This window comes from Triticum aestivum, chromosome 7B (assembly GCF_018294505.1).
Source record: "Triticum aestivum cultivar Chinese Spring chromosome 7B, IWGSC CS RefSeq v2.1, whole genome shotgun sequence".
Lineage (NCBI taxonomy): Eukaryota > Viridiplantae > Streptophyta > Magnoliopsida > Poales > Poaceae > Triticum > Triticum aestivum.
Window position 1 is genome coordinate 725,081,488 of NC_057813.1, and position 25,985 is coordinate 725,107,472.

Here is a 25,985-nt window from a genome sequence, read left to right on the forward strand (position 1 = left end):
AAAAAGTTCTTTATGAAAATTCTTTTTGCTTTTAATGATTTTGAACAGAAAATACTTTGATAATTTTAGTTGCATCAATTTTATATAATTTTAGTTTCAATAATACTAGAGGTTGCTTATAATGTTTTAAACAGAAAATACTTTGATAATTTTAGTTTCATAAATTTTATTTATGTTATTAAAGTTTTTTTTGTTTCTACTTATCTATTTTATTAAAGTTTATATTATTTGTTTCAAATTACTTATTTATTTTATTCTATTTTGTTTCTGACTTCATTTGTTATTTTTCATGCATTTACTGATTATTTTGAGCTATAAGACCATGAAACTGAAAAGCATTTGAAATGAACTCTGGAAAGGTTCCAAGTTGGCATGGTATCATCATTTCACCCGCATAGCATGTGCAAGAAAGTAAAGAGGATTATGGCAAAAACTGGATACACTTCGTGTACAAAACGGACAATCTATTTCGAAGTATCAGAGTTACAAAGGGATTTCATTTTTTGAACTTATTTGAACTCCATTGTTTTTCTATGTTCAAAATGCACCATTCAAAGCCACATCATCAATTTACAACCCTTTCTGACTACATTTGTTATTTTTCATGCATTTACTGATTATTTTGAGCTATAAGATCATGAAGTTGAAAAGCATTTGAAATGAACTCTGAAAAGGTTCCAAGTTGGCATGGTATCATCATTTTACCCACATAGCATGTGCGATAAAGTAGAGAGGGTTACGGCAAAAACTGGATGCACTTCGTGTACAAAACGGACAATCTATTTCAAAGTATCAGGGTTTCATACGAAAACTCGTCTGTTACAAAGGGATTTCATTTTTTTGAACTTATTTGAACTCCATTGTTTTTCTGTATTCAAAATGCACCATTCAAAGCCACATCATCAATTTACAACCTTTCTGACTACATTTGTTATTTTTCATGCATTTACTGGTTATTTTGAGCTATAAGACCATGAAGTTGAAAAGCATTTGAAATGAACTCTGAAACCAAAGTACATACATAGTTCTCTAGAGCATTAAAACCAAAGTACATACATAGTTTTCATTGAACAACATATAGCTCTCCAGAGCATCTAATTAAACCATACATTGAAATTATGTAAAACATTTCAATGCAACAACAAATGCGATCATAATCGCAACCAAGGTAACAACTGATCCAACTGCATAATGATACCAAGCCTCGGTATGAATGGCGTATTTTCTAATCTTTTTAATCTTCAACCGCATTACATCCATCTTGATCTTGTGATCATCGACGACATCCGCAACATGCAACTCCAATATCATCTTCTCCTCCTCAATTTTTCTTATTTTTTCCTTCAAGTAATTGTTTTCTTCTTCAACTAAATATAACCTCTCGACAATAGGGTCGGTTGGAATTTCCAGTTCAACAACCTCCTAAACAAATAAAATTTGTGTCACATTGGTCGGCATAATTGTCATAAACAATAAATGAACCAAATAGTTATGAAAAGATAATATATACCATATCCGAATCATAGACAGGACGAGGGCCGACGGGGGAGGATACCAAAACCATCGCACTATATAATAACAAGGAATAATAAAAGTAAGAAAATTAGACAAGTATCTATCTGAAGTCAGAATTTTTTCTTTCAGAAAGAAGATAAGAACAAGAGGCTCATCATGGTGGTGCCGGCGACGAGATCGGCGCGGGCGATCGACGACGGTGAAGACGGGGCGGGGACGGACCGCTAAATCTAGACAAATCTCGTTGAAAATGGAGCTCGGAGGTCAAGTTTCGAGAGGAGAAAGCTTAACTAGTGTGGCTCGGGCATTTCATCGAACACCTCATGTGCAAAAGAGGTGAACTAGAGCACCCAAATGCCCTCCCCTCGCTGGCTTGACAAAACAGAGCACTCTGGAGTGCTCTACCGCGGCGGTGGGTATATATAGGCAAGTTATTTGTCCCGGTTCGTGGCATGAACCGGGACTAAAGCCCCCCCTTCTGTCCCGGTTCAAGCCACGAACCGGGACCAATGGTTGTGGGCCAGAAGCGAGGACCATTAGTCCCGGTTCGTGGCTTGAACCGGGACAAATGGTTCCATACGAACCAGTACAAATGCCCACGAGGCCCCGGCCAGCCCCCTGGGCTCACGAACCGGGTCTAATACCCCCCATGGGTCCCGGTTCTTGGGCTGGCCAGGCCCGAACGTTAGCCCTGTTTTCTACTAGTGGCTATTTTACCTGAGAGAGAGCAGAATGAGTGATTAGCTAGCTAGAATGAGTTTGAAGATTATGATGTGCTACACTATGACTATGATGATTAAATAGCTAGTGTTTGATGATAATGACTATGATTATTATTATTAGCTAGTGTTGGTGGTGATTAGATAGCTACCATACCTAATGTTGGTGGTGATTAGATAGCTAGAATGAGTTTGAAGATAAAGATGTGCTATACTATGACTATGGTCGGTGGTAATGACTATGATGATGATTAGTTAGTATATACAACAGTGGGTGAAATGAATGTTGATTATCCACTTGAACCTAATCAACATTCATTTCACCCACTATTGTATATATACTAACTAATCATGGTGATAAAATCATATGATAAAAATACTATATATAAAACATATACAAATACAGCGAAAATAAGCTGCAATTAAAAAAATACAGGAAAAATAAGCAGTAGCGCTTTTCAAAAGAAACGCTACTGCTACTTACTACTATCAGCAGCGCTTTTCAAGCAACCGCGCTACTGCTAACTAGGTATAGCAGTAGCGCTGGTCAAACAGCGCTACTGCTACATGTTAGCTGTAGCGCGATAGCAGTAGCGCTGGTACCAACGCTACTGCTATGCACATTACAAGCGCTACTACTATTGTTTTCCCTAGTAGTGGTTATGTATGCCTGTCCCTGTACATTTGTGCCACCGTGGCTTATGACTAGTCATATCGACTCGCGTTCTCTATCATATGGATGCTAGCAATACAGTCATATACGTGATCCAAAAGTCGTAAACGGTCCCGGCCAAGGTAAAGGCGATAGATGTGGGTTTCCGTGTGTGAGGCCGCAAAGTGATATATGTGTTGTATGCTAGATAGGTGTGACTTTGGATCGGGGTCCAGACAGCTGGTAGATGGTGAATGGACAAGAGATAACATTTGATCCTTTCTGTCAGACATGTATGCATTTTTTTTCATCATTCTCAGTATCATGCATCAATTTTGCACGTATATACCATGAATACAATTGCTCATTTTACTTTCATGGTAAAGAAATCTACATGGCGTTGACAACATACTGAACCTTTTATTAGAAGGCACATTAGGAAAATATGCTTTCTACTTTCTTTATATTTGCTTCCAAGAGGTTTTGTCTATTGTGAATTTGTTCCTCGTATTATTTTGTAAGGCTCTAAAGCAACGTTGAGTCATTGAGACGTGCAATAAGTTGAAACAATAAAGGTTAGCATCTCCGATGATACATATAGGAATTCATCCTGCATCTCAAATTTACTGGATTATTATCTCGATCTTTCACGATCCCAGTGTTATGAATGATGAGTCCAAGAAGAAGCATCATAATTCCAATGGTGGTATGTTCTTCAAGCTTCAATAGTACTCCTTTTTGTGTATTATATGATGGCGTCAGCCTAATTCCTTTTAATGAACATCAGCAACGTGCAGCACCAAGCATAGACCGGGACGTGATGACAGTGCTCCGGAGGGAATGAACTAGAACTGGGCTCATGCGAGCATAAGCTGTGAAAGATTATTGTGGTGCTGCTCTTCTACACTGCCCACAGGGGACAGTAGACGACCATGTTGTCAATTTCAAGGGGAGCTCATGCAGAGGAGCAGCAAAAGTAACACATGCTCTGATGTGGTTGTACAAGCGGCATCTATATGCCAACAACGATATCCGTGTCAAGAAGAGCGGCAACGGTGGGAACCTCATCAGAAAGTGGTTTAGACTCTCTTTAGCTGACGTACGTTGCGCTGCAGACAAGTGCAGCAAGGCAGCAACACTCATGGTATTGTCGTTAATTGAAACATCATTTTTGGAATTACTACCTCCGTAACAGAATAGACGATGCTTGGCCTGACCTTCATTATCCATATTAAGGACGGAAATTTCCATCTTTGATAAAACACAAAGTTGGCGATGGAGACACAATGGAGTGGGATGGCATTAAATCAGAGAGAAAGAAGAATGGGAGGCGTGATATAGCGAAAGATCGGGAGAGAAAAACAAGATTTCATGTAGTGATGTGGTTGAACATTGCATGCACATTACTCTGTTGGATCCGACTCTCTCAGCTCCCTGAAACTCTCTCTCCCTCTGCTGCATCACACAGCTGATAAAAGATGCAAAGAGTTTTGGCCTTGCGCTGTATCACACAGCCAGAAGTTTTTTTCTCTATTCTCTTGACCAGACAAACTCACGACCTGCTCTACTAACCAACTAATCCATCACCTATTCTTATGGCACTAACACACGCGTGCATAACAACTTCCTAGATAACTTGTGCAGCCCGTTAGCTTCAGATCTTTGCATGCAGCAGCTTCTCATTGCACGTTGGAGTCTCACCATGCATGCTCTTCAAACTAAACCATCAGGTGTACGCCTCACACGTACCTCTGCACAGACATACTACTATATGCAGAACTGAAAGTAAAATGCAGATACAGAAGACATCAAGATTATATCTAACATTCAACCCCCTAATCTTGATGTCCATTCTTCACGCAGAGACTTCAAAGAAGAGCCCGTCCATCGCTGCCGTACCCGGCCAGCAGTGCCTTCTCCTCGTTCTCCTTTTTCTCTGGACACTCCCAAGCAAAATGTCCAAAGTCATCACAGTTATAGCAATGTACCTCTCTCTTGTCTCTGCGCCCTCCACCACGGCCATGTCCGCGGCCACAGCCATGGCCACCACGGTCGCATCCTCGTGATGAGTCATGCCCTCTCGCCACGAGGAGCTGCTCTTCTTGACGTGCCGTCTCCCGCCCCTTGACGAGCTCCTCGTGCGCCTTGAGTGAACCAATGGCCTCCTCCATGGCCATCTTGTTGGTGTCGCCGAACAATGCAATCAATGATGCAACATGGATGAACTTGTTGGAGACGGCTCGGAGTAGCTTCTTCACTACGTACTTCTCCTCCATCCCATCACCAAGCTCACGGATGAGCCCCTAGAGCTCGTGAACCTCACCGCGAAATCATCCACGGACTCCGCATGACCCATGTTGAGGCCATCAAATTCCGAGCACAAGGATTGAACCCTCGCCTCCCGGACGCGCTTGACGCCCACATGCATGGAGCGTAGCACCGCCCACACATCGGTTGCGGTCTCCTTCTCCACTACTCGCAGCAGCGTTGAGTCGTCGATGGACTGGGAGATGATCGTCATGGCCATCTCCTCCTTTCCCTTGTCGACCTTCGATGAGGCCTCGCGATCAATGGCACCCCACGCGTTGTTGGCGCGCAAGAGGTACTTCATCCTCATCGCCCATGCCGCGTAGTTCGTCCTCGTGAGCAGCGGGAATAGGAGCTTCCCCACCACCGTGGTCGCCGCCGTCGCGGCAGCCGCCATTGCCGCCGAGTCGCTCTGCACCAACTCTCCACTCGCTGAAGAGTCACGTGGCATCATCTTCGTCATCATCTGGCTCTGATACCAAATGTTGAAGCCGACTCTCTTAGCTCCCTGAAACTCTCTCTCCTTCTGCTGTGTCACACAGCTGATAAAAGATGCAAAGAGTTTTGCCATTGCGCTGTATCACGCAGCCAAAAGTTTTCTTCTCTATTCTCTTGACCAGACATACTCACGACCTACTCCACTAACCAACTAATCCATCACCTATTGTTATGGCACTAACACATGCATACATAACAACTTCCTAGATAACTTGTGCAGCCCGTTAGCTTCAGATCTTTGCATGCAGCAGCTTCTCACTGCACGTTGGAGTCTAACCATGCATGCTCTTCAAACTGAACCATCAGGTGTACGCCTCGCACGTACCTCTGCACAGACACACTACTACATGCAGAACTGAAAGTAAAATGCAGATACAGAAGACATCAAGATTATATCTAACATACTCTTCCCACAGTTTTACGGGAAAATGAAAGTTGATTAATCAGCATATATGTAGGTTTTTTGACCTCCAAGGGAGATGTGGAGGTTGCCAAATAGGACGGAGGAAGACACCATATTTCTGAATACATCGTGAAAAATAGAAAAAACAATTATGATATTAATTCTTCCCGTGGCAGCGCACAGGCAATCAGCTAGTGAGTCCATAAAAGAAGTATCATATAAGTATTTAAAAATCATATAGATCCAAAATGGTTCAAAGGCACAGGTAGCGTAACAAGCATACAAGTAAAATATACAAGTATGTGCAACATTGGTTCACAAGATGAACACAAATTTAGACCAACAAGCACATGCATCAACATACACTCCAACAAATGCGATGAGCTCCACCGTCCGTGATGCAAACCTACAAGTTAATTAGCACAACCATGAGTTTCAAAGTTCAAATGCAAGTTCCTTAGCACAACCATGAGTTTCAAAGTTCAAATGTAAGGTCATTAGCACAACCATAAGTTTCAAAGTTCAAATGCAAGTTCATTAGCACAACCTTGAGTTCCAAAGTTGAACTGTAAGTTCATAAGAAGAATCATGTGTTTCAACGTTCAAATGCAAGTTCATTGTTGGAGCCGATGCTCAGCTCCTCTTCTTCTTCCTCGCGGCTGCTTCCTCACAGTGCACTCGCGGACAAGAAGAACACAGGAGGATTGGTGCCGGTGCCGCTACCCACACAGCCGGCATTTTCTCTGTATTTCTCTTAACTTAAGCAAACGTGATTACAGTCGATTAAATAACTCACACACACACGCGGCCAGGCGCCACACTCGCCCACTACCTGCGTGCATTCGCATACACTCACACCATACATTAGTTTAGATGGACTGTCTTTTTCCTGTCTATAGCCCTATAAAATTATGACCTTACAGTGAAATTTATTCCAGTTATCCACCTCCATCAGCCACCGCTCCAGAACGTGAAGAAACTGACGCGGCGTCAGCGTGGCAGTCCAGCGTGATGCATCCCAGATCCCAGGAAAAAGGTGTGCATTGGGAAATCGCAGCTCTGCATAGCCGGACCGCCACCGTCGCTGCAGATCGAGGAACGTGCATCTAATCAATTATACTTGGACATGTCACATGTGCATAGACGTCTAGCTGTTAGAACTAATCTTGTTATTAGTGCATACGACTAGATATGTTTATATCATGCTTGTAGTTGAGCTGTGACTGTGTGTGCACGTCAGGTTGTGTTCACGTGCACATGGCAAAACTAACTATGCATGTTAGTTAGATGCATGCGGTAAAGCTCTGGGAGTCCGATGGCCGAGTTGCGTGCAGGTGGAGATGGGGCAAAAATCGGACGCATTAGTTGTGGCATGCGCAAATTCAGCTAGAGGCCTACAGAAACTTGGAAGCGACTCAAGCCAGGACGTGTGTGTGTGCTGTTAGTCAGTTGAGTAATAGCCGGACCAAGCCAATGTGTGTGGCTGGCCGTTGTGTGTGCATGCATGGCAGAAGTGGTGCATGTGTGTGCATGCAGCTAGGTAGTTAGTTAGTGGGTCAAAGTAGTGGCGTGAGTTTTAGATGGCATGGGTGCTTGCCGTGTGTATAAATAGGCATTTCAGTCAATGAGTAAAGAGAGGCCGTGAGGGCTAGTTGAAAAGATGTGGCACTTGTGTGACCAAGGAGGAGAGCCTCTCGGCAAAGCAAGTTGGCTTTCTTCCCTGGTATATACGTGTGTGTACATGTGTATGTGTGTGTGTGTGTGTGTGTTTTCTTGAGCTTTCACATGTGTGCGTGTGTGTTCTTGTGTTGTGCGAAACCATGAGAGAAGAGAGAGTGATGAGAGGAAGAAGAAGCGGCGTTGCGAGGAGGCGGCGCCAACACTAACATGATAGCTAGCTGATCCCTTGATCGTCGTTCGCCACACAAGCCGTCTATCGACTGCAGCAGTTCAGTGGCCCCCGACCATGCACGTCTCGCCAGAGTAGGTGATGACGTAGAAAAAAACATGTTCTGTGAATTGGATCTTTGGAGAAAGGGATTTGACAGTTTGGCTGGAAACAGGGAACTACATACGCCCAGCCATACAATGGGAAAAAGGCCGTCGATAACTAGCGAATTTTCAGGGCTATGGACCGTCTGGTGAATTGCAGACGCCCTTCTTCTCTTTCCTCGTTCTCTCCCCTCCAGCTAGACAAATATCATATGTGGCATGTGCTACAGACGGACGAATGGACACCGTTGTACATGCCCTAACAACTCATCAAGATTAGTGCTAACATTCATGAGCACAATCATGAACTTCCGAGTTCAAATGTATGTTCATGAGCACAATCATGAACCTCCAAGTTCAAATGCAACTTCATAAGCACAATCATGAATTTTGAAGTTCAAATGCAAATCAACAAGAAGCATAATCATGAGTTTACAAGTTCATTAGCAGAAGACTTCAAAATTGCTGGAGTAGTCATTATTGTGTGGAGATCGAAGCGCCACGGACTGTAGTAGGCATCACTGGGCTTCCTTGCATATGTGTAGATCCACGTACCCACACATTGTTGCATCTAGCCGATGCAGGGATATGTAAGCATGAGACGGTAAACATATGTGACTGTAAGATAAATCATTTACTTCTCGTCCAAAATTACATGCTCAAATTTGGGCATTTTTTCAAAATTTTACTTTGTTTAATGCACACCATTTGGTGTCCCATGCTCAAATTTAAGAACATTTTGAGGTGGTTTGCCATTTTTGTATCAGTAACTGGTTTTCCAGCCACTAAAAAGGGCAGAAAGCATTTTCGTTCAACATAATGGGCAAGCGCGCTCGGAAAGGGATGAAACTTGGCACGGTGTCTTGATAGGACCCCTATAGGTTGTGGTACAAATTTGAGAGTGTTACAGCAAAAACTTGATGCACATTTTGTACAAGTTTAACTCTCTCCTACGAAGTATCTGGGTTTCGTACGGAAACCACCGCCTTCCATAGACTACTCAATTTTCTACATCATTTCAACTTCCAACTTTACTATGTTTAATAAATACCATTGGAAGTGTCTTGCTCAGATTTGGTTACTTTTTGAGATGGTTTGCTATTTTTGAAGAATTAAGTGATTTTTTTGGTCAATAAAAAGGGCAGAGCGCATTTCCATTCAACATAGCTCGGAAAGGGATAAAACTTGGAACGGTGTCTTCATAGGACCCATATAGGGTGTGGTAATAATTTGAGAGCGTTGTGGCAAAAACTTGGTGCACTTCATGCACAAAAGGAACACTCCGGTGAAGTATCAGGGTTTTGAACGGATACCACCTCCTTTGACAGAAAACTCAATTTATCAACATCGTTTCAACTTCAAACTTTTACTATGTTTAATACACACCGTTGGAAGTCTCATGCTCAAATTTTAGAAATTTTTGAGTTGGTTTGCTATTTTTTTACGCATTAACTGATTTTCCAGCCACTAAAAAGGCATAACGCATTTCCGTTCAACATAACATGCAAACAGGTCAAAAAGGGGTAGGTTTCTGTCATAGGACCCGCGTAGGGTGTGGAAATAATTTGAAAGCATTACGGCAAAAACTTGATGCACTTCATGTATAAACTAAACACTCTCCGACAAGTATCAGGGTTTCAAACAGAAACCACCGTCTTCTCCAGACAACTCAATTTTCTACATTATGTCCACTTCAAACTTTTACTATGTTTAATACACACCATTGGAAGTCCCATGCTCTAATTTGGCTACTATTTTAGTTGCTTTCCTATTTTTGAACCATTAACTAATTTACTGGCCACTAAACAGGGCAGAACGCATTTCTGTTCAACATAATCTGCAAATGAGCTCGGAAATGAGTGAGACTTAGCATGGTGTCTTCATAGGACTCCTGTAGATTGTGGTAAAAATTAGAGAGCGCTACGGAAAAAACTTGACACACTTCGTGTACAAACTGAACAATATCCAGTGAAGTATGTGGGATTCTCACAAAAATCACGGCCTTCCACAAACAACTCAATTTTTGTACATCATTTCGACTTCCAACCTTTACTATGTTTAATAGACACCATTGGATCTTTCATGCTCAAATTTTAGAACTACTACATGTGTTAGTAATAAATATGGTTATTTCAAGCTGTTTTTACTTACTTTATCTGCGACGGACATTCATGGGCGCATGCCACAACTAAATTTTGTGAAACATTGCGCGGATCAGTGAAATATTGCTGTGGCGGGCAAATTTTTCGCTTGTCACTAGTACTTGAAAAAACGGTGGCGGGCCAAAATTTGTTGCCCACCACTGCTACTTTTATCTCATGCCTAAATTTATACAAATTTATGAATGACGGGTGGATCTTTTCTTGCCTGTATCTGCACCCAACATAGAAGTGATCGGCGTCGGGTGTTACTCATAATGTTTTGTATCCCCTTGATGCTACATTCTGAGATAATAAAATCGCCCTTTATCGAAAAAGAAGTGGTCGGCGTCAATGTTTTACCGCCACTACTACTTTTCCAAAATAGCAGTGGCGGGTACCTCTCCACGCCCACCACTAATTAGAACCCACCTATAACCCTTTCCCAGTAGAGCATAAATGGATGCACAATTATTATTGCTCCAGCCTCAGTTTCAGTCCACAATTACATGTATATAATATTTTTATGGGGTTAATATTTCATTTTGGAGTCGATTGGTTCTTCTATGGAATAAAGGATCAAGAAGAAAATTTTGGCCATATTTTGGCATGATGGTATTTTTCATACTATCAGCGAGCTTGGATATTTTAGATCTTTAGTAGAATTTCTAGATCAATCATGTTGCTTTATTTGTTTTGTCTGGTTATGCAGGAGGAAGGGGAACAACAAGCAAAACATTGTGAAGATAGTGTGCTACTTATAGTAAAATGAGCACAGTGGAGGCCTGGTTAGGCCTCCTTTGGTTCATGGGATAGGAATATCATGGAATAAGACAACCATAGAAAGTGAGATTACATGTACCACATTATCTATAGTAGACGAGACGGGAATTGGTTCATAGGAGAAGAATTTTTCATTAGCTCTAGGCTATTTTTTTTCCTTTAAAATGTGAATGATATATTCCTATCCTACATAGGAATAAAATTTCATTCCTACAAATCAAAGGGCTTCAAAGGAATTTTTCCAACAAAATTCCTATCATTTAAAATTCTTACAAAATTTCCATAAACCAAAGGAGGCCTTCATCTATCTTTATGTTTTTTTAAGATTACTTCAGTCTTTCTTAGCTGTTGCATGAAATTTGACGGGTGCAGCCTACAGCGGAAAGAACAATTAAATGATGTTTGTTTAATGTTTAGCTAGCTCAGCTAACCGAATTTTTTTTGCCAGCTTTACGTTCTTTATACAACTAGAGCTATTCCCACGTGTTGTAACTGAAGTTGGATGGAGTGATTTCTATGAGATTTGACTGTTTGAAAATTTATTATTCTGGTTAGCAATACGAAAATTTATACAATTTAATATATTTGATTATTATGTAGTTGTAGATTTTTTTAATGTAAGTAAAATGCATTAAGGTGGGTCTTTTCCTATGCATAGTGGTACAGTGAGTTCGCTTAGTTACATGTTGAGAGAATTAAATTTAGTGGTGCATGCATGGTGGCATGATCAGTTGACATTGTTGCATGTCACGATAATTGAGTTAGTGAGGATCAACTTTTTACGTATATAGAATTACATCCGCCATCCATCGCTTCTGTTTTTTTTTCTTTTCTACATCATCTATACCACAAATCATGATATAAACATCATTATGGGTGTCACACCGAACAGGACATCACTACCATAACAATTTTAGTTAAGTTGTTTTTGCAGACCTTTTTCAGTAAGTTTTTGTTTGTTGTCCACATCTACAATTTTTATTAGCTGTTTTTCCACCAAATGTGTGGGATATTATCTCGTCTACTTTAAAGATGGTATCACAAATGACTGAATGTTGTTTCAGATGGATTCTCTTTTGGACATATATAGTTCAGAAACTAGTACATAAATTTCAATTTTAAACATGTGCAAAGAAAGAAAAGTGTGTTTCTTCATTTCCGAGAGGCACAAATTTGCTTCTCCTCAAGGCACAGGTTTGCTTCCGCGAGAGGCACAACTCTGCCTCCCGCGGGAGGGAAAATTGCCTCTCGCGAAAGCAAATCTATGCCTCCACGAGAAGCAAATTTGTCCCTCTCATGAAAGAAAAAAACATGTTTTTCTCGCGGAAGAAAAAAAGTGCGCTCTTCACGCAAAAAAATCAATTTTTTGGTCCAGAACCTAGGGAGACCAGGCAAAAACCGAAAAGCCAAGAAAACAAAAAAAACATCTAATTCCGAAAAAACATACATAAAAATAAATAAAACAAAATCTCAAGGGAGCGCCTAACACGCTACTTGGCACGCTCTCAGTTCACCAAAAAAGACCCTTAAGGGGATCCCATAAGGTTTACCCATAACTTAGTTGTTGTCGCAAATAGTGGACTACTACAACACTTTTACTTGATCTAGAGAGCCTGGGCTAATCATACACACTCCATCATCTAAAAAAATAATGATAAAATCAAAACCCCTCGAACTCCCACCAGGGCTATATCTCGCTAATAGCAAGATGTATGCCCGGCTCGCTGAAGGTTTTCCCTGCTCGCTACCGTACAGGTCCGGCCCGTTGTTCGCTCTAGGCTCACTGCGTTTGAACCGTTCCTTCGCTGGTTACCTTTTGTTTTTTCCATTTTGTTGCTTTTCTTTTTCTTTCTGTTTTCTCTATTTCTTCAATGGTTTTCTTTTTTTCTCTTGTTTTGGTTTTTTCACGGACTTTCTTCGCTTACTAATCTGTTCGTTCAACACATATACATCAGAAACATTTTTACGTATACATCAGAAACATTTTTTATATACATGTTAAAGATTTTTTTAAATACATGGTTAACATTTTTTATGTCTACTTTTTTCCATACACATTGTACATTTTTTGTTTTATATATTTAATACATTTTCTACTACACATTTAGCATTTTTCAAATACAAAATTAACATTTTTCCCGTACATGGTCAACATTTAAAAAAATGCTTGATTAACATTTTTAACATAATACATTAATATTTTTTTAGTACATGGTCAACATTTTTCAAACGCTCGGTTAAATTCTTTTTCCGGTATACATGATAGACAGTTTTGCATACATGAGAAATATTTTGTCTATACGCATTCAACATTTTCCAAATGCTTGGTTAACATTTTTTTCAAACGTTTTTACGCAAAGTGTTTTTGAAATGTATTAATTTAGAATATTTGGAAGTATGAAGAAAAGTAAAAAATTGTAAGTAAACAAAAAACAAAAAACGTGAAAAAAAAAGAAGGCAGTGCCTGGACCTGCCCATCTCGCGCCTCCAACAGGCGAGCCTTCCCTAGGACGCCGGCCAGAATCCTTCTCATCCACGGTACTTCCTTTCTTAGAGAACACCAGAATCATCCTCCTCCGCATCTGCCTTACATCCTTTTCTCCATCCCACTTGTAGGCCAGATTGAGGCGACCGTGGTTGGGAGGATTAGTCATGTTTGGGATATTTCGAGGTTGGTGCCTTGGCAGTGCAACGGTAAGGGATTGAAGACAAGGAAGAGGAGTGCATGGCGCCGCCCGGTCACTATCTTCTACGTTCATCTCTGCTTCTCCAGCAACCTTCAGCAGACGCATTTACCGTACTTCCTTGTCTAACTAGTACAATCACCTGCCTCCGCCTCCCTTCACCTCCACATGTATCTCTCCTAGAAACCCAAAGAACAAAAATTCATCACCAACAATTGTGAACATTATTTAGCTTCTCTGCTGGTTATGTTTTAGCTTATTGTAATTCTACGCCGTTTCAATTTGCAATCCTCTATGAAGATAACACACTTTGGAGATACTCCACCCCTCCCTCGCGCTGCCCTCCCCAGGGCGGCTCGAGGGCGCCTAGGGTTTCCCGGCGCCGCCCCTCTCCATCCTCCCTCCCTCCCTTGCCGTCACCCGAGGCGGTCACCGGGCAGCGCCTGTGCGGCGGCCGATGAAGGTGGCGGCGAGGTCTTCATCGCTTCTCTCTCGAGAAGGACTCCGGATCCAGGGCGGCGGCCTTGGCGGCGAGGCGGCGCCGTCTCCGGCTGGCGGCGTGCGCGGGTGGTGCGGGCCGGCTTCCTCGGCTGCTTGGGCGGCGAGGAGCTGGCGGATTGCGGCCGTGGGGCGGCGAGGTCATCCTCCCTCCGCTCCAGATCTGAAGGTCTGGCTCTCCTCTCCCCTCTCTGCTCTCTGCCTCCGCTGGCTTGGTCGATTTGGGGCCTCTGGCCGCTGGATCCGGTGCCGGCGGGGTGCACCCCAAACTGGTGTTGTGGGTCGAGCCCGAGGGAAACCCCTGTTTGGTCTTCTCCAGCACGGCGGCGGCGGCGCCTTTTGGCGTCGTTCTACTCCCTGGAGTCGCCGTTGTGGGCTCCTCTCCACACCCCGGCCAAGGCTCCCGGGCGAAAGCTCGAATCCCTGTTGGATGGGCGGCGGCGGCGCCAGGTGCGTCGTGCCCTTCTTGGAGGCGCCGCCTAGGGAAGATTGGCGCTTTGGGGTTGCGTGCAGCAGCTGGTAGGTGGGCGGCTGGTGTCCATCGAGTCCCTGTGGCTCGGTAGCTCCTTCACTCCGGCAACTCTTCCGGCGGCTTACCCTCTACGATTGGCCGCCTTCGGTGTCTGCGGTGTTGCTGTTGTGTGTGCTCCGACCTGTGGTCGTGCTTCGTGGCGGGCCCAGTCTCGAGACCAACCTTTGCTCAAGCTCTCGGGTGAGCGTCTCTTCATTCGACGGTGCGGCGCCTTCGAGCCTAGGCGAGGGGAAGGGATCCCTTTCGATGTTAGAGAGGGCAAGTGTTTGGATCATCTCATCTGCTGGTTTCCTCCCTGTGTTCGATTCCTTGCCGGTGCTCCTCGAGGCTGCACTTGTAGCCATATTGGTGCCCTGTTGTAGTGGGGCTTATCCTCAACTAGCAGTTCTTCATAGTTCATCTTCTGTTTGCTGGTTGTTAGAGTAGCGTTGTAAGCTGTTCTTGCAGCCCCCTTGTATCGTTTGGCCGATGTGGTGTGGTGTTCTTGTTTCTTGTATTCCTGGCCGGTTGATGGCTTTGTTAATTCAAAGCCGGGCTCTTCTTGAGCCTTCGTTCTAAAAAAAATAACACACTTTGTATTGCGCGCATAAAAATGTCATGGTACAAATCGCCAAAAGGAAAGTTGTTATCTAAGACGCAAATAAGAGTAAACAGTTCTATTGAAGATAATGCCCCTTTGCTTAGCTTCACAGGGGTGCTGAAATATTGGCACTAGTAGTCGTTTAACTTCGCAGTTCAGAAATGATAGCATAGGATAACAGGGTTCAGACACACATACAAAGAACAATAGCAGTTCCAACCCAGAGGTCATACAGTCTCTGCAAACATACTGCAGATGGTTCTGTCTACTTCATTTTTCATCCGATCCGTCGAATTATTCCAACCAATCAGCTGGCCTCCATGGACAGACATGGCTCGTGTAGTTCACCGCTCTTTTGGCTCCTTTGAGCCTACAAGTTCCTGTGCTTCTTTCAGTAGAGAAGTGAGAGTCTTGTGAGGCTTCACTGGGCCACGATTGGCACTATATAAAATCATAGAGCTCTCGATACATGACATGGCCTTGCAAGCATCGGACAAAGATTGGATGAAGATCATCAAGAAGTGTTCTTTGAGGTAGCTGTCACTGTGTTTCATCATTGATATGACCATCTTGCTGGCATTCCTCATCATGCTCAAGCAACTTGCCATGGGCTGACTCTTTGTCCGCACAATCTCGTTGAGCTTATTGGCAAAGCTCGTTGGAGAATCTCCAGGAGAAATTTTATCGACCAGTTGAGCCAAATTATGATCTTGGGTGATCAATTTGTCAAATATTGCCATAGCAAGAGATAATAGAGCTGCGTGCAATTTCTTGTCATCATTTTGCTGACAAGTTGAATTGTTGTTGCTACGGCCGTCATCTTGTGGAGCACGAACTTGGGCTTCTATGTCAGTGGGGCTTTGCAAAGGAGAACTTTGTCCATATGTTCTGTTTTCTGCTAGTGTATCGTTTCCATTCAGCACAACAGGGGGTAATATTTCTCGGAGAATCTGCGAATTTAAGAGTATGCATGTTTAGTTAATAGTCTGTTGGGGGAAAATCAAAATAAAACAAAAAAAATGTATGTAGCACTCCCTCTGTAACTTAATAAAAGTTGTTTTTTGACACTGTCATTAGTGTCAAAACATGTCTCATATTATGATGATGCAGAGGTAGTATTTGATAACGTACCTTTGGCATCACGTCCTCCATGGTTTCCTTGAGTGCCCTGAGATACTCATCATTCTCTTTGTAATGAACGTAGAGATGCTTGAGTGTTTTAGCTGCCATAATTCGATTTGTGCTCTTGGGCGCAGCACCTAAAAGGAGGATTTTACTGAGATCGCGGACAACATGATCATTTGCCTTCAAGATGATGGCAGCATTGTTTTCGCTTTGACTTAGCTTCAACAGTGCTTCACCTGCCAATTTCCTAATGGAGCAGTCTTTGGCTTCATCGGTGAAAATGGAAGGGAGCATCTTGATAAAATTTTCTCTGCTTTCCTTGTTCACACGCACAGACTCCTCATCCATGCCCATGGCTAGGTGCGTGAGAATCTGAATGGTTAATATGCGAACATGTTCACTGCATCCACAGCACCTTAGGATCCTCTCCATGCCATGGATCGCTTCCTTGTCGCTTGAGATTTGTCTACGCAGCCTAGCGCCAGTCTCTCCCGGAGCAGCCACGAGGCGGCACATGACTTGCAGCGACGCGGCTGCGATGGTGGTCGACCATGCCTCGTGGTCGATGAGGTGGAGCAGGTCGGAGCTTACCGGCGCCAAGACCTTGGAGAGCAGGCCCTGGGCGTTGCTTATGGTTCTGCAGTTGTCCTCGTCGGCAGCGAGCTTGCGGAGGATAACGAAGCCGTTCTCCATGAGCTTCTTGTAGTCGTTACGCCAGTCATCTTCGAATTGCTGCTGAGAGATGTCGATGAGCGAGCCTATGCGCTGGATCCCTTGCGGGAATTGCATCAGAGGAATCCTGCTGGCAAGGTGCGTCACTATGTTGGCAGCAACCACCCTAATCGTCTCGCCGTATGGGCTTGTGGAATCCAGCGCCTGCAGCAGCTTCTCGAGTACATGGCTAGAGGACGCCACCAAACTGATGAGCTCTGCTGTGAGTGTGCGCTCCTCTGCTGTGACTGTGGGCGCGTGCTCCAACAGCGCGTCCAGAATCTTTGCCCCGGAAAGGAAGCTTTCAGATGATTCAGACTTGATCATTCCCACAGCATATGTCGCCAGGTTTGTTTCCTTGAAGAATGCTGGGTCCTTCTCGCACTTGTTCACCGTCTCACGCAGGTATTCCTCCACAGCCTCTTTGATGTTGTTCATCTTGTACTCTTCCGCCACGTCGTTCACTAGGTCCTCTCGCGCAAAAGAGGAGTAAAACCTGTAACAGAATATCACATTTTTTTTTGATTTATTAGGAACAAAAGATCAGATGTTTACTCGGTGCGGTTTGTATCGCGCCGAGTCAATAAAATTCCGGTTATCGAAAAGAAGAAATATGACAAGACCTGTAACAGAAGAGGAAACCCTGCAACATAGCCAAAGAGTACAAGACAATCAGCGCTGGCTGCAGGTGTGTATGTTCTTCCTTCTTGGGGACGACGTAATCATGTTCTATGAGACGCCACGCTGAAATCCCGGCGCTGAACAGCGGCCCACACATGTAGAGAGCCGCTAGTGGGCACACTACTATAGGGCCCACCAGCAGGTGACACAGCAACACAACAGCTGCTAGAAGTCGGCGTGGCCAGGTGTCTTTAGTACCGTTTGGGTTCAGCGTGGCAACTATAGCATGAGTGAGGCCCAATATCGAATAACCAATATATCTTAACTTCCCCTTCAGACCGACATCAGCAGAGACCCTGGACATAATTTCTAGTTAGAGCAGTAGATGATGTCAAGTGACATGACAAAATGGTGCACTCCGCAAAGCCAAATAATATGACTAACTTACATGATCATTCATGCACCGGATTAAGTATTATATTGACCTTCTCTAAACCTATTGGGATATTTCTAAAGCCTATATTGATTTTTCGATAATTTTCTTGACTTTCACAACTTGACACAATGTTTAGACAAAAGCCTATTTCACACTAAGTGTTTTTGTGAATTTTCCTGCAATATATAAAAATTATTCTATAATGTCCTAAACTCGTGTTCACTTTCCAGTATCTCATGTCAAGAAACGTCTTGCATTATGGGATGGAGGGAGTATGTCATTATTTAGAAAGGGTTAAATTTAGCTTCTATAAGTGCTTGATTATCTCCATGGTTCATTTCAATGGCCTATATTATAACCGCACAAATTAATCATAAATATTAGCTATATCCACAGAGTGAATACAACTTTTTAAATACAGATACAAAACACATGTAGTCTAATATGTAGCAGCGCATAGCCACGTGTATCTAATAAATAGTATTAAAAATAATAGATCATATTTTAGGAAAACAAAAGATTGCTAGAAAATCCTACAAAACAAGAAATGCATCCCACCATTAACCTCACGTACCTTTTTAAGTTCATTCTATATATTGATCACCATGAACGCATCTAATCAAACGTTGACACACAAGTTACATTCTTAGTTGCTCACAATATTCAGCAGGGCCCAGCACTGGGATTCTTCATAGACGAGGCATTTCAGAGTTCATGATTGCATGGGAAGCTCGATATCTAACTCTTCGTAATTTCCAATTCCTATATTCTAGTAAAATACATAGCATAATAAAATTTAACACGAACCTCTCAAGGTGTTCACCTTTAAAATGATTCCACCTATCATGTACTTGCACGCCTTTAAAAATAGTTCCTTCCTGCTTAGCTATTTTTTCATGTGCTATTTTTTTTTTAAATAGCCACATGTGGCGGTGGAGAAATCCCCACCTGAATAAAATCGCATTCCAAAAATAGATTGGTCTAGTTTATATGGAAACCAGATAGAAAACGTTAACATCCCCAGTGGTACTACTTCTTGTTGAAGCAAGAATGCACAAAAAAAGACACCAAGTACAAGCACATACAAGCACCATCAGTAAAAGAGGGATGTTGTCGAGGCAGCACATTATACAAAGATACAACATAGAAGCAACACCTATGGTCACGGACCGAGAGAAACCACATGCATGGCTTCATAGAACGAGTGAACCACTTCTGCCAACGCACATCAAACACATCATCCTTCACTCCAAGCTTCACCGTCTGTCTGCATTAGGCCCATCGAGAAGAATCACATGGTACACGTGTAGAAGTGCTCTTCTTGCCCTCTGGAGGGAGAAAGCCTAGAAGGAGGGAATAATGCCACGAGAAAATGGAGAACAATGCATCACTAACCCGGCTTTGGAGGAACATGTCAAACGAAGGATAGAAAGCCGAAGGTAGTTAACACTCTAGTGCGCAGCAGTAGAAGGGATTCCATGCAACGCCTTCAGAAAAGTGAGCAACACCCATAGGTGCCGCGGTCGTAGAGCTTTTGCAAGAAAAACACTAACATGGAAAGTTGTTGCAGGGGAGCCGAAGGTGGCAGAAGGAAGAACATCCGCGTTAGGTGTGTGTTTCAATCTAAGGAGGGGTGAATGGTAAGAGATCTTAGCCACGGAAGAAGGATAGGGCACACGGAGCACGCTGCTCAGGGGACAAGGGGCACTGGAAGGGGGGCTTGCGAGGTCAGTTCCCAGCAAGTACCACTGGTGATACACTAGCGGCATGGTCCGGCATGGGCATAGGTGGAAGATGGCCAGACGAGCCCAACCCCGACATAGCGAGAGCTGACGTAGGGATGTGTCACATGGCCAGGACGTGTGGAAAGGTTAACTAGCGATGCGGGGTTACCAATCGAGGCGATGTCGCACGAGGAGGATGCATGCCAGGTCGATGGGCGTGCCGTAGAGGGTGGAATAGCCAATGAGCATGAGTTGGAGGAGAGTCATGCTGCATGGGGACACATTGGGGTGGAGGAAGTCGAGGCATAGTTATACCTAAATATCGCATACATTATATCTTCATCATTATGCTAAACATATCATAATCATTAGATTTATCCACTAGATCTATATAAGCACGTCTAACCATACATTGTATGTTACATCCACATGACGTACCGAAGTGAATCATTTCATTAGAACTTTATTTCGGTGTATCTAAATAGATCATAAGTGTTATATTTAAATAACAATTCTAAAATGATCGCATATGCTATATCTTTCTAACAACTATATCTATACAAATTATAAGTGATTAATCTTCATATAGAAATCACAACAGATGGATTGTCACGGTTGCACATCAATAGAAATCGCACATAAAAAAAGTAGACATGTTAATATTAGTTTAACCATAACTAATAAATACATGTTACGACTAATTTAAACATAGTAGTATACCGACCGTATACACAGATGCTAATATAATACAATAATAGATACATGAGCGACTACTGAGAAGTTGTAGTCAACTAAAATGTTCTTCTTATCGTCACTAAAAGCAAAATACAATACTTTTTCAAGGTGCCACATTGATCCACATCATCAAAATTACTTCAGCCGTTGGATTTGTAATTTAATAGATAACATCCATCAAGTTACATAAACGTACCTAAACATACCATACTCATTAAATTACATAATTGTACAAAAGCGGATGTCATCTATTTGATCTTTAGAATGTACTAAGCAGATCACACTGTTAGATCCACATAACCGCACTGAAATATAACGTATCAACTAGATTTAATCGCGTCTAAATAGTTATACCTAGCAGACCACATATATTGGATCTTCATCATTTTACCTAAATATGGCATAACAGTTAGATCTACATATGCATTCTTAAACCATTTTGAAAAGATCGCATATGACAAGTCTTCACAAATGTACATAAACAAATTATAACTAGTATATCTTTATATTAGAAACGAAACTGATTGATCATCTCAATTGCACAACAACTGAACCCTTATTAGTACTCATATAAAGTATTTTTAAGGTAAATATCAAGTACATGTTACTTCTCGTTTAAACATGTTAGTTCTTACCACATAAACCAATGCTAATCTAATGGTTAGATAAGTAGACAAGTAGATATAGAAAGGTTATAGTCAACTAAAATAATTTTCTTATCATGTTACAAAATATAACTGGTAAATCATCATATCTAAAAAACACAACTAATATATAATCATAGTGATAGTTAGACATATATCGCACACAAAAATAGCTACACATGTTAATTAATAGTTTAACAATAAACGACAGTACATGTTATGTTACTCTAAAAAATTACATGTTATGTTTGATTTAAACATGTTTGTTGCTACCTCCTAGACCAATACTAGTCTGATGCTACATATAGATACATGATTGGAACCGTATAGAAAAGTTATAGTCAATTAAAATATCATTCTTATCATCCTATAATCCATAGAGAATTGATACTATCGACAATGTACAAAGAAAAGTTTGGTATGATCAACAAAAATGATGGATTAATGATTAGGCACCAACATAAGCATCCACAAAGAATTACCTGAATAATCATAATTCACTAGAATTGAAGGCTTAAGGGTGTGATGGCCATTTATTTATTAAAATTTTCTTTAAAAGATAGATTCAATTGTATGACTCTTTGTAGCCATGCGAGAACATGCGACAATCAATCTATTGCGCATGAGAGTTGTGGGTAGTTTGCTTGGTGTACTTGTAAACCAACACTCGTAACTATATAAACATATTATTAGAAGAAATAATAACAGTAGTTTTATTGTAAATTATCATTTCACAATTATTTTATGGTTTGTATTAGCACCATAATCATATGTTAACATACAAAATAAAGGTCAATGTTACACCTTCTGACATGTAGCGATTGCTAACATGATGCTCTCACATTTGCGAGGGCTGCCTCGCTATTTAACTATCACATTACGATCAAATTTAACACAAAACCAATCAAGATGTTCACCTTCAAAAATATTTCACCCATCACATGTTTATGCACCTTTAAAAATATTCCAATACTACTTAGCTATTTTTGCATGTAAACCCGTTTTGCTAATTCTCATCGTCCCCTATCCTATCTCCTGACGATCATGGGCGGGCACACATAGATGTGCACCGAAATGCTCTTGCAACTTTTTTTCTCCATATGTAGCATTCTTGTGTAACGGCAACCTGCATCAATACTTGTATCTTTTCGATATTAAAGTGGGAGATGCTCATCTAGGCCTCTTCGAAGTAACTATTGAAATTGCCTGATCAAGTAAGAACTTTGTTGGTTATATGCCTTGTAAATGTAATTATTTATGCAACTATTAATGGAGACATTGCATTGTAGGCTTCACAGCATTGAGAGGATACTTCCTCACACATACCTCCCATATTTTTATGTCTTGTAAAAAGCTGGCTGATGGGAGCAAATTGAACAGTATTGAGACTTACCGAGGTGTTAGGACGAGGGTAATGATTGTGAGAGACCAAAAGTCCTTCTTCTCCAGATTGGAGACGAAGCCGCCTAGGAGAACGACAGTGGACCAGGTAATGACGAGGAAGCCCAGCCCCCTAACAGCCATCAGCAGGTACCCCATGAACAGCGCATAGCAGTTGATATACCGTACTTCGTTCCAGCGGAGGTCAGCTACTTTCTGAGCCATCCGAGCTGAAAACGATAACTGATCTTGACAGGAACTGCACATCAATCCAAGTCACGGGGATAATTAATTAGAACATGCATGCAGCCTGCTCAGTTCAGTACTGTACGTAGTAAGCAAAGCTAGGTCTTATGAGTGTGCACTGTTGTACCAAACAAGGGGCTAACGCTGTTGCAGCATGCAAGGCAGGAACTAGGCAAAAAAAAAAAGAGATCCCACAGCAATTAAGCTATTCATTTCATGTTTCCCAACCAATAATTGCTCGCCTTGCCTTCGACAGTCAACTTCATGAGGAGGACGAAGGTTCCGGCCAAGGACGCGTTTGGTGACAAGTTCACCTCCTCACCACCTTTGCAGATTCACATAATGTGTAAGTGGCTAAACACATCGTGTGGAGGGACGCTCAATCAATCATGTCCCGTCTGAGGTTCGCCTAGTCATGGTCTTGTACAGAGGGCGAATTGGGTCTTCGATGTGTCGTGTGGTTGGTTCCAAAATGGAATTTCCAATTACCCAGAAAACTATCTTTCGTATTTTTTATTATTATTTATAAAGACCGGAGTTAGTGTTCGTCCGTTCACTCATCTCCCATTCTTGCTCTTCAAAGTTTTGATAGGGGGGACAATCCGAACCTACAAATACATTAGCAAAAAGCCTCCGCGAATCCCTCTTTGTTGTGTCATCTTGCGTCACCCAATAACCTCCTGACGTTTGCCACCAGTAATCCCATTAGTGCCAACTGCCGAAACTTATCTAAGCTACTCCCTCTGTCCCATAGTATAACAACTTTTTTGACACTTCCCAGAGTAGCATACAAGGCTTTTGAGTAAACCAAATTTGGCGTTGTTTCTTGCGATTCCGTGACGTAGCATGGGCACCTTGCTAGCAACGACAAAGTATCTACTTGCGTTCCTCTAAACCATTTCTTCCTTTCGTGGCCGCAAGGGATCTATTCGGAGCAACACGAAGCATGAATCGAAAAATTAAGATCTTGTGGTGTTTCATATTGCACACACCAAACTAATGATCTCCTTTGTGAGGATAAATTAGCGTGAAGTACGACTTAATGATGCTCATGATCATGTTTACCTTGTGCTTTTCGGTAAGAGACGGCAAGGTATAATTAATAGCAGAAAGAAAAGAAAAGGGGGGAAATGACAGAAGGGAAGAGAAATCACATGCTCTGATCCAATCTGATTCATGCAAGGGACGGCCATGGGCTCACCTTAATCCTGGACGAAGCTAGGTTGACCACAAAGGTCAGGCGTTGACCAGGAAGATGATGGCTTGCTCCAGCTGGAGTCACCACGGATCAAGCGTCGGGAGATGGCTGCAGCAAGGCGGAGAAGAATGAATGCCATTTCTCGGGAAGTTAAAGGAGAAACGAGGAGGAAGGCTCCAAACCTTGGCATGCATGGCGGCCGTACGTCTTCAAGCTTTGAGTGGAGTGAAACGAAATGCAGTGAAGAGGAGTGGAGTCGAGTGGAGAGAAGATGAGATCCAACTGAGCTGGTATGTGCGCAGGTCAGGTAGAGTTAAGTAGAGATGTACTCTGGCCTGTGTCAAATATCTGTCAAAGGACACCAAGGGCTAGGAGCATTGGCCCACGCCAGTACGGTCCTTAACTCGCGTTGTCCTTCCTCGATGCGCTCAAGCAAAACTTAGGTCACCGTCCCATCATGTCTATTACCAGCCTGAATTCTTGCGTTTAAACTGAGCTTGAGCGTGTCGAAAGGACAGTGATCACTGGCCCACAAGTTAGGCAGAGGCAAGGCCTGGTTCTTAATGTTAGGGCCGCAAAAATCTACCCGCATCCGTCCGCGGACAGTGAAGGACGAGCCCGCGGACACGGATGCAGAAGGACGCCATCCAACGCTAGCTGCATACATTTCAAACTCTTTTTCAGCAAACCGGATGAAATTAATGCAAACACAGCTGGATTCATACAAACATGACGGATTTTCATATAAACACGGGGGAATTAATTACATTTCGAACATTTAGAAAAAAAAAAAAGACTCACCCCTAAACCTATCCTACTGCAGGAGCACCCGGCGTCCAAGTCCGTGACGTCCTCCTTCCGCCGTGTCCATGAGCATCGGGCGATAAGACCGATGAAGTCAAGGTGCGGTCTCCGGCGAGGAAGAGTAGAACACGGGAAATGGACCGGCCCACATGGGACCTCCCATGGCCTACTCATCCTCGGAGGAGTCCGCGCCTTGTCCATCGCCGGTGGACGTGAGGTCCACGAGGGAAATGGTGGCGCCGACACTGTCGTTGTCCCGCCGGGCCTGCTGATGGTTCGTCGGAGGCGCAGCTGGCGTTGTTCACCTCCGTGATCGCCTGCAGCTGCGCCTTTGCGACTGCCACTTCCAGGCGAGCGGTGGCTTCAGTGCGGACGACATCATAGATGGCACGCTGCTCCGCGACGAAATTTGGGTTCGTCATGGCCATGGCTGCCACGGCCTCCTCGCTCGCGTGGTCGCCGTAGATTTGGCCCTCCGCCAGCCGGTGCTGCTCCAGGAGGAACAGGTTGTACCATTGTTCCTCTTGTGCCTGCTGGAACACCGACATGGGCTGCACCTCCGCCATGGCGGCGTTGAAGTGCGCCTGCGCCTGCTCCATGATGAAGCTGACGTGCACAGGAGGCGCGGGAGCTGGGGTGGAGTCGTCGGAGCCCGTCTCCATCATGGTGTCGTCCTCATCGTCGAAGACCTCGGATGAGCTTGCAGGCAAGCCGGCCTCAATCTTCCTAGCACGGCGGCTATGCTAGGCGGCGGCAAGGGCGTCCACCACGTGCTTCATCTCCGATGACAGACTGTCCCATAGTGCTTTCCCGTTGGCGGTCATGGCGGATGCAATGCAAGGGAGGAGGATGTGGAGGGGCTTGTGTTGTGGTGTGGAGTTAGCCGGGTGTGGCCGTCTTTATATAGCGGATTCCGGTGAGGCGAGGCATCCGGGTGCGTCAATGCACGGTGCCGGAGTGGGTTTCTCGGTCGGCGAGCCTTCTTAATGGCGGCATACGGACGGACAGCGACATTGAACGAGCGTTGTAGATGTCTGTCCCATCGTCTCCGGCATTGAAC

General features: G+C 43.2%; 1 protein-coding gene and 1 pseudogene across 2 annotated transcripts; both read right to left on the reverse strand.

The window, feature by feature from the left end:
• LOC123158635 (uncharacterized) overlaps positions 1-5,063 on the reverse strand; it is a 13,716-nt pseudogene extending 8,653 nt beyond the window's left edge.
• A 10,376-nt stretch (positions 5,064-15,439) lies between these two features.
• Positions 15,440-24,457, reverse strand: LOC123160515 (uncharacterized). 2 transcript variants are annotated; one of them, XM_044578327.1, is made up of 6 exons: positions 24,304-24,457; positions 24,125-24,229; positions 22,691-22,936; positions 17,761-18,114; positions 16,433-17,633; positions 15,440-16,251 (listed from the first exon to the last, which is right to left on the reverse strand). In XM_044578327.1, the coding sequence occupies exons 3-6, from the start codon at positions 22,900-22,902 to the stop codon at positions 15,646-15,648; spliced, it is 2,373 nt and encodes a 790-aa protein (XP_044434262.1). In that variant the 5' UTR covers positions 22,903-22,936; positions 24,125-24,229; positions 24,304-24,457; the 3' UTR covers positions 15,440-15,645. The 2 variants fall into 2 exon arrangements, with proteins under 2 accessions (XP_044434262.1, XP_044434263.1); XM_044578328.1 differs by lacking the exons at positions 24,125-24,229; positions 24,304-24,457 and having other exon boundaries at positions 17,761-22,503; positions 22,691-22,798.
• Between the last annotated feature and the right edge of the window lie 1,528 nt (positions 24,458-25,985).

Bases quoted from the DNA above. Each gene is read 5' to 3' on its own strand.
- LOC123160515 (XM_044578327.1), bottom strand. From the start codon at position 22,902: ATGGCTCAGAAAGTAGCTGACCTCCGCTGGAACGAAGTACGGTATATC. The intron at 17,634-17,760 runs GTCTTGTCATAT...ATTCTGTTACAG, and splicing joins GGTTTCCTCTTCTGTTACAG to GTTTTACTCCTCTTTTGCGC. The intron at 16,252-16,432 runs GTACGTTATCAA...TTAAATTCGCAG, and splicing joins TGGAGGACGTGATGCCAAAG to ATTCTCCGAGAAATATTACC.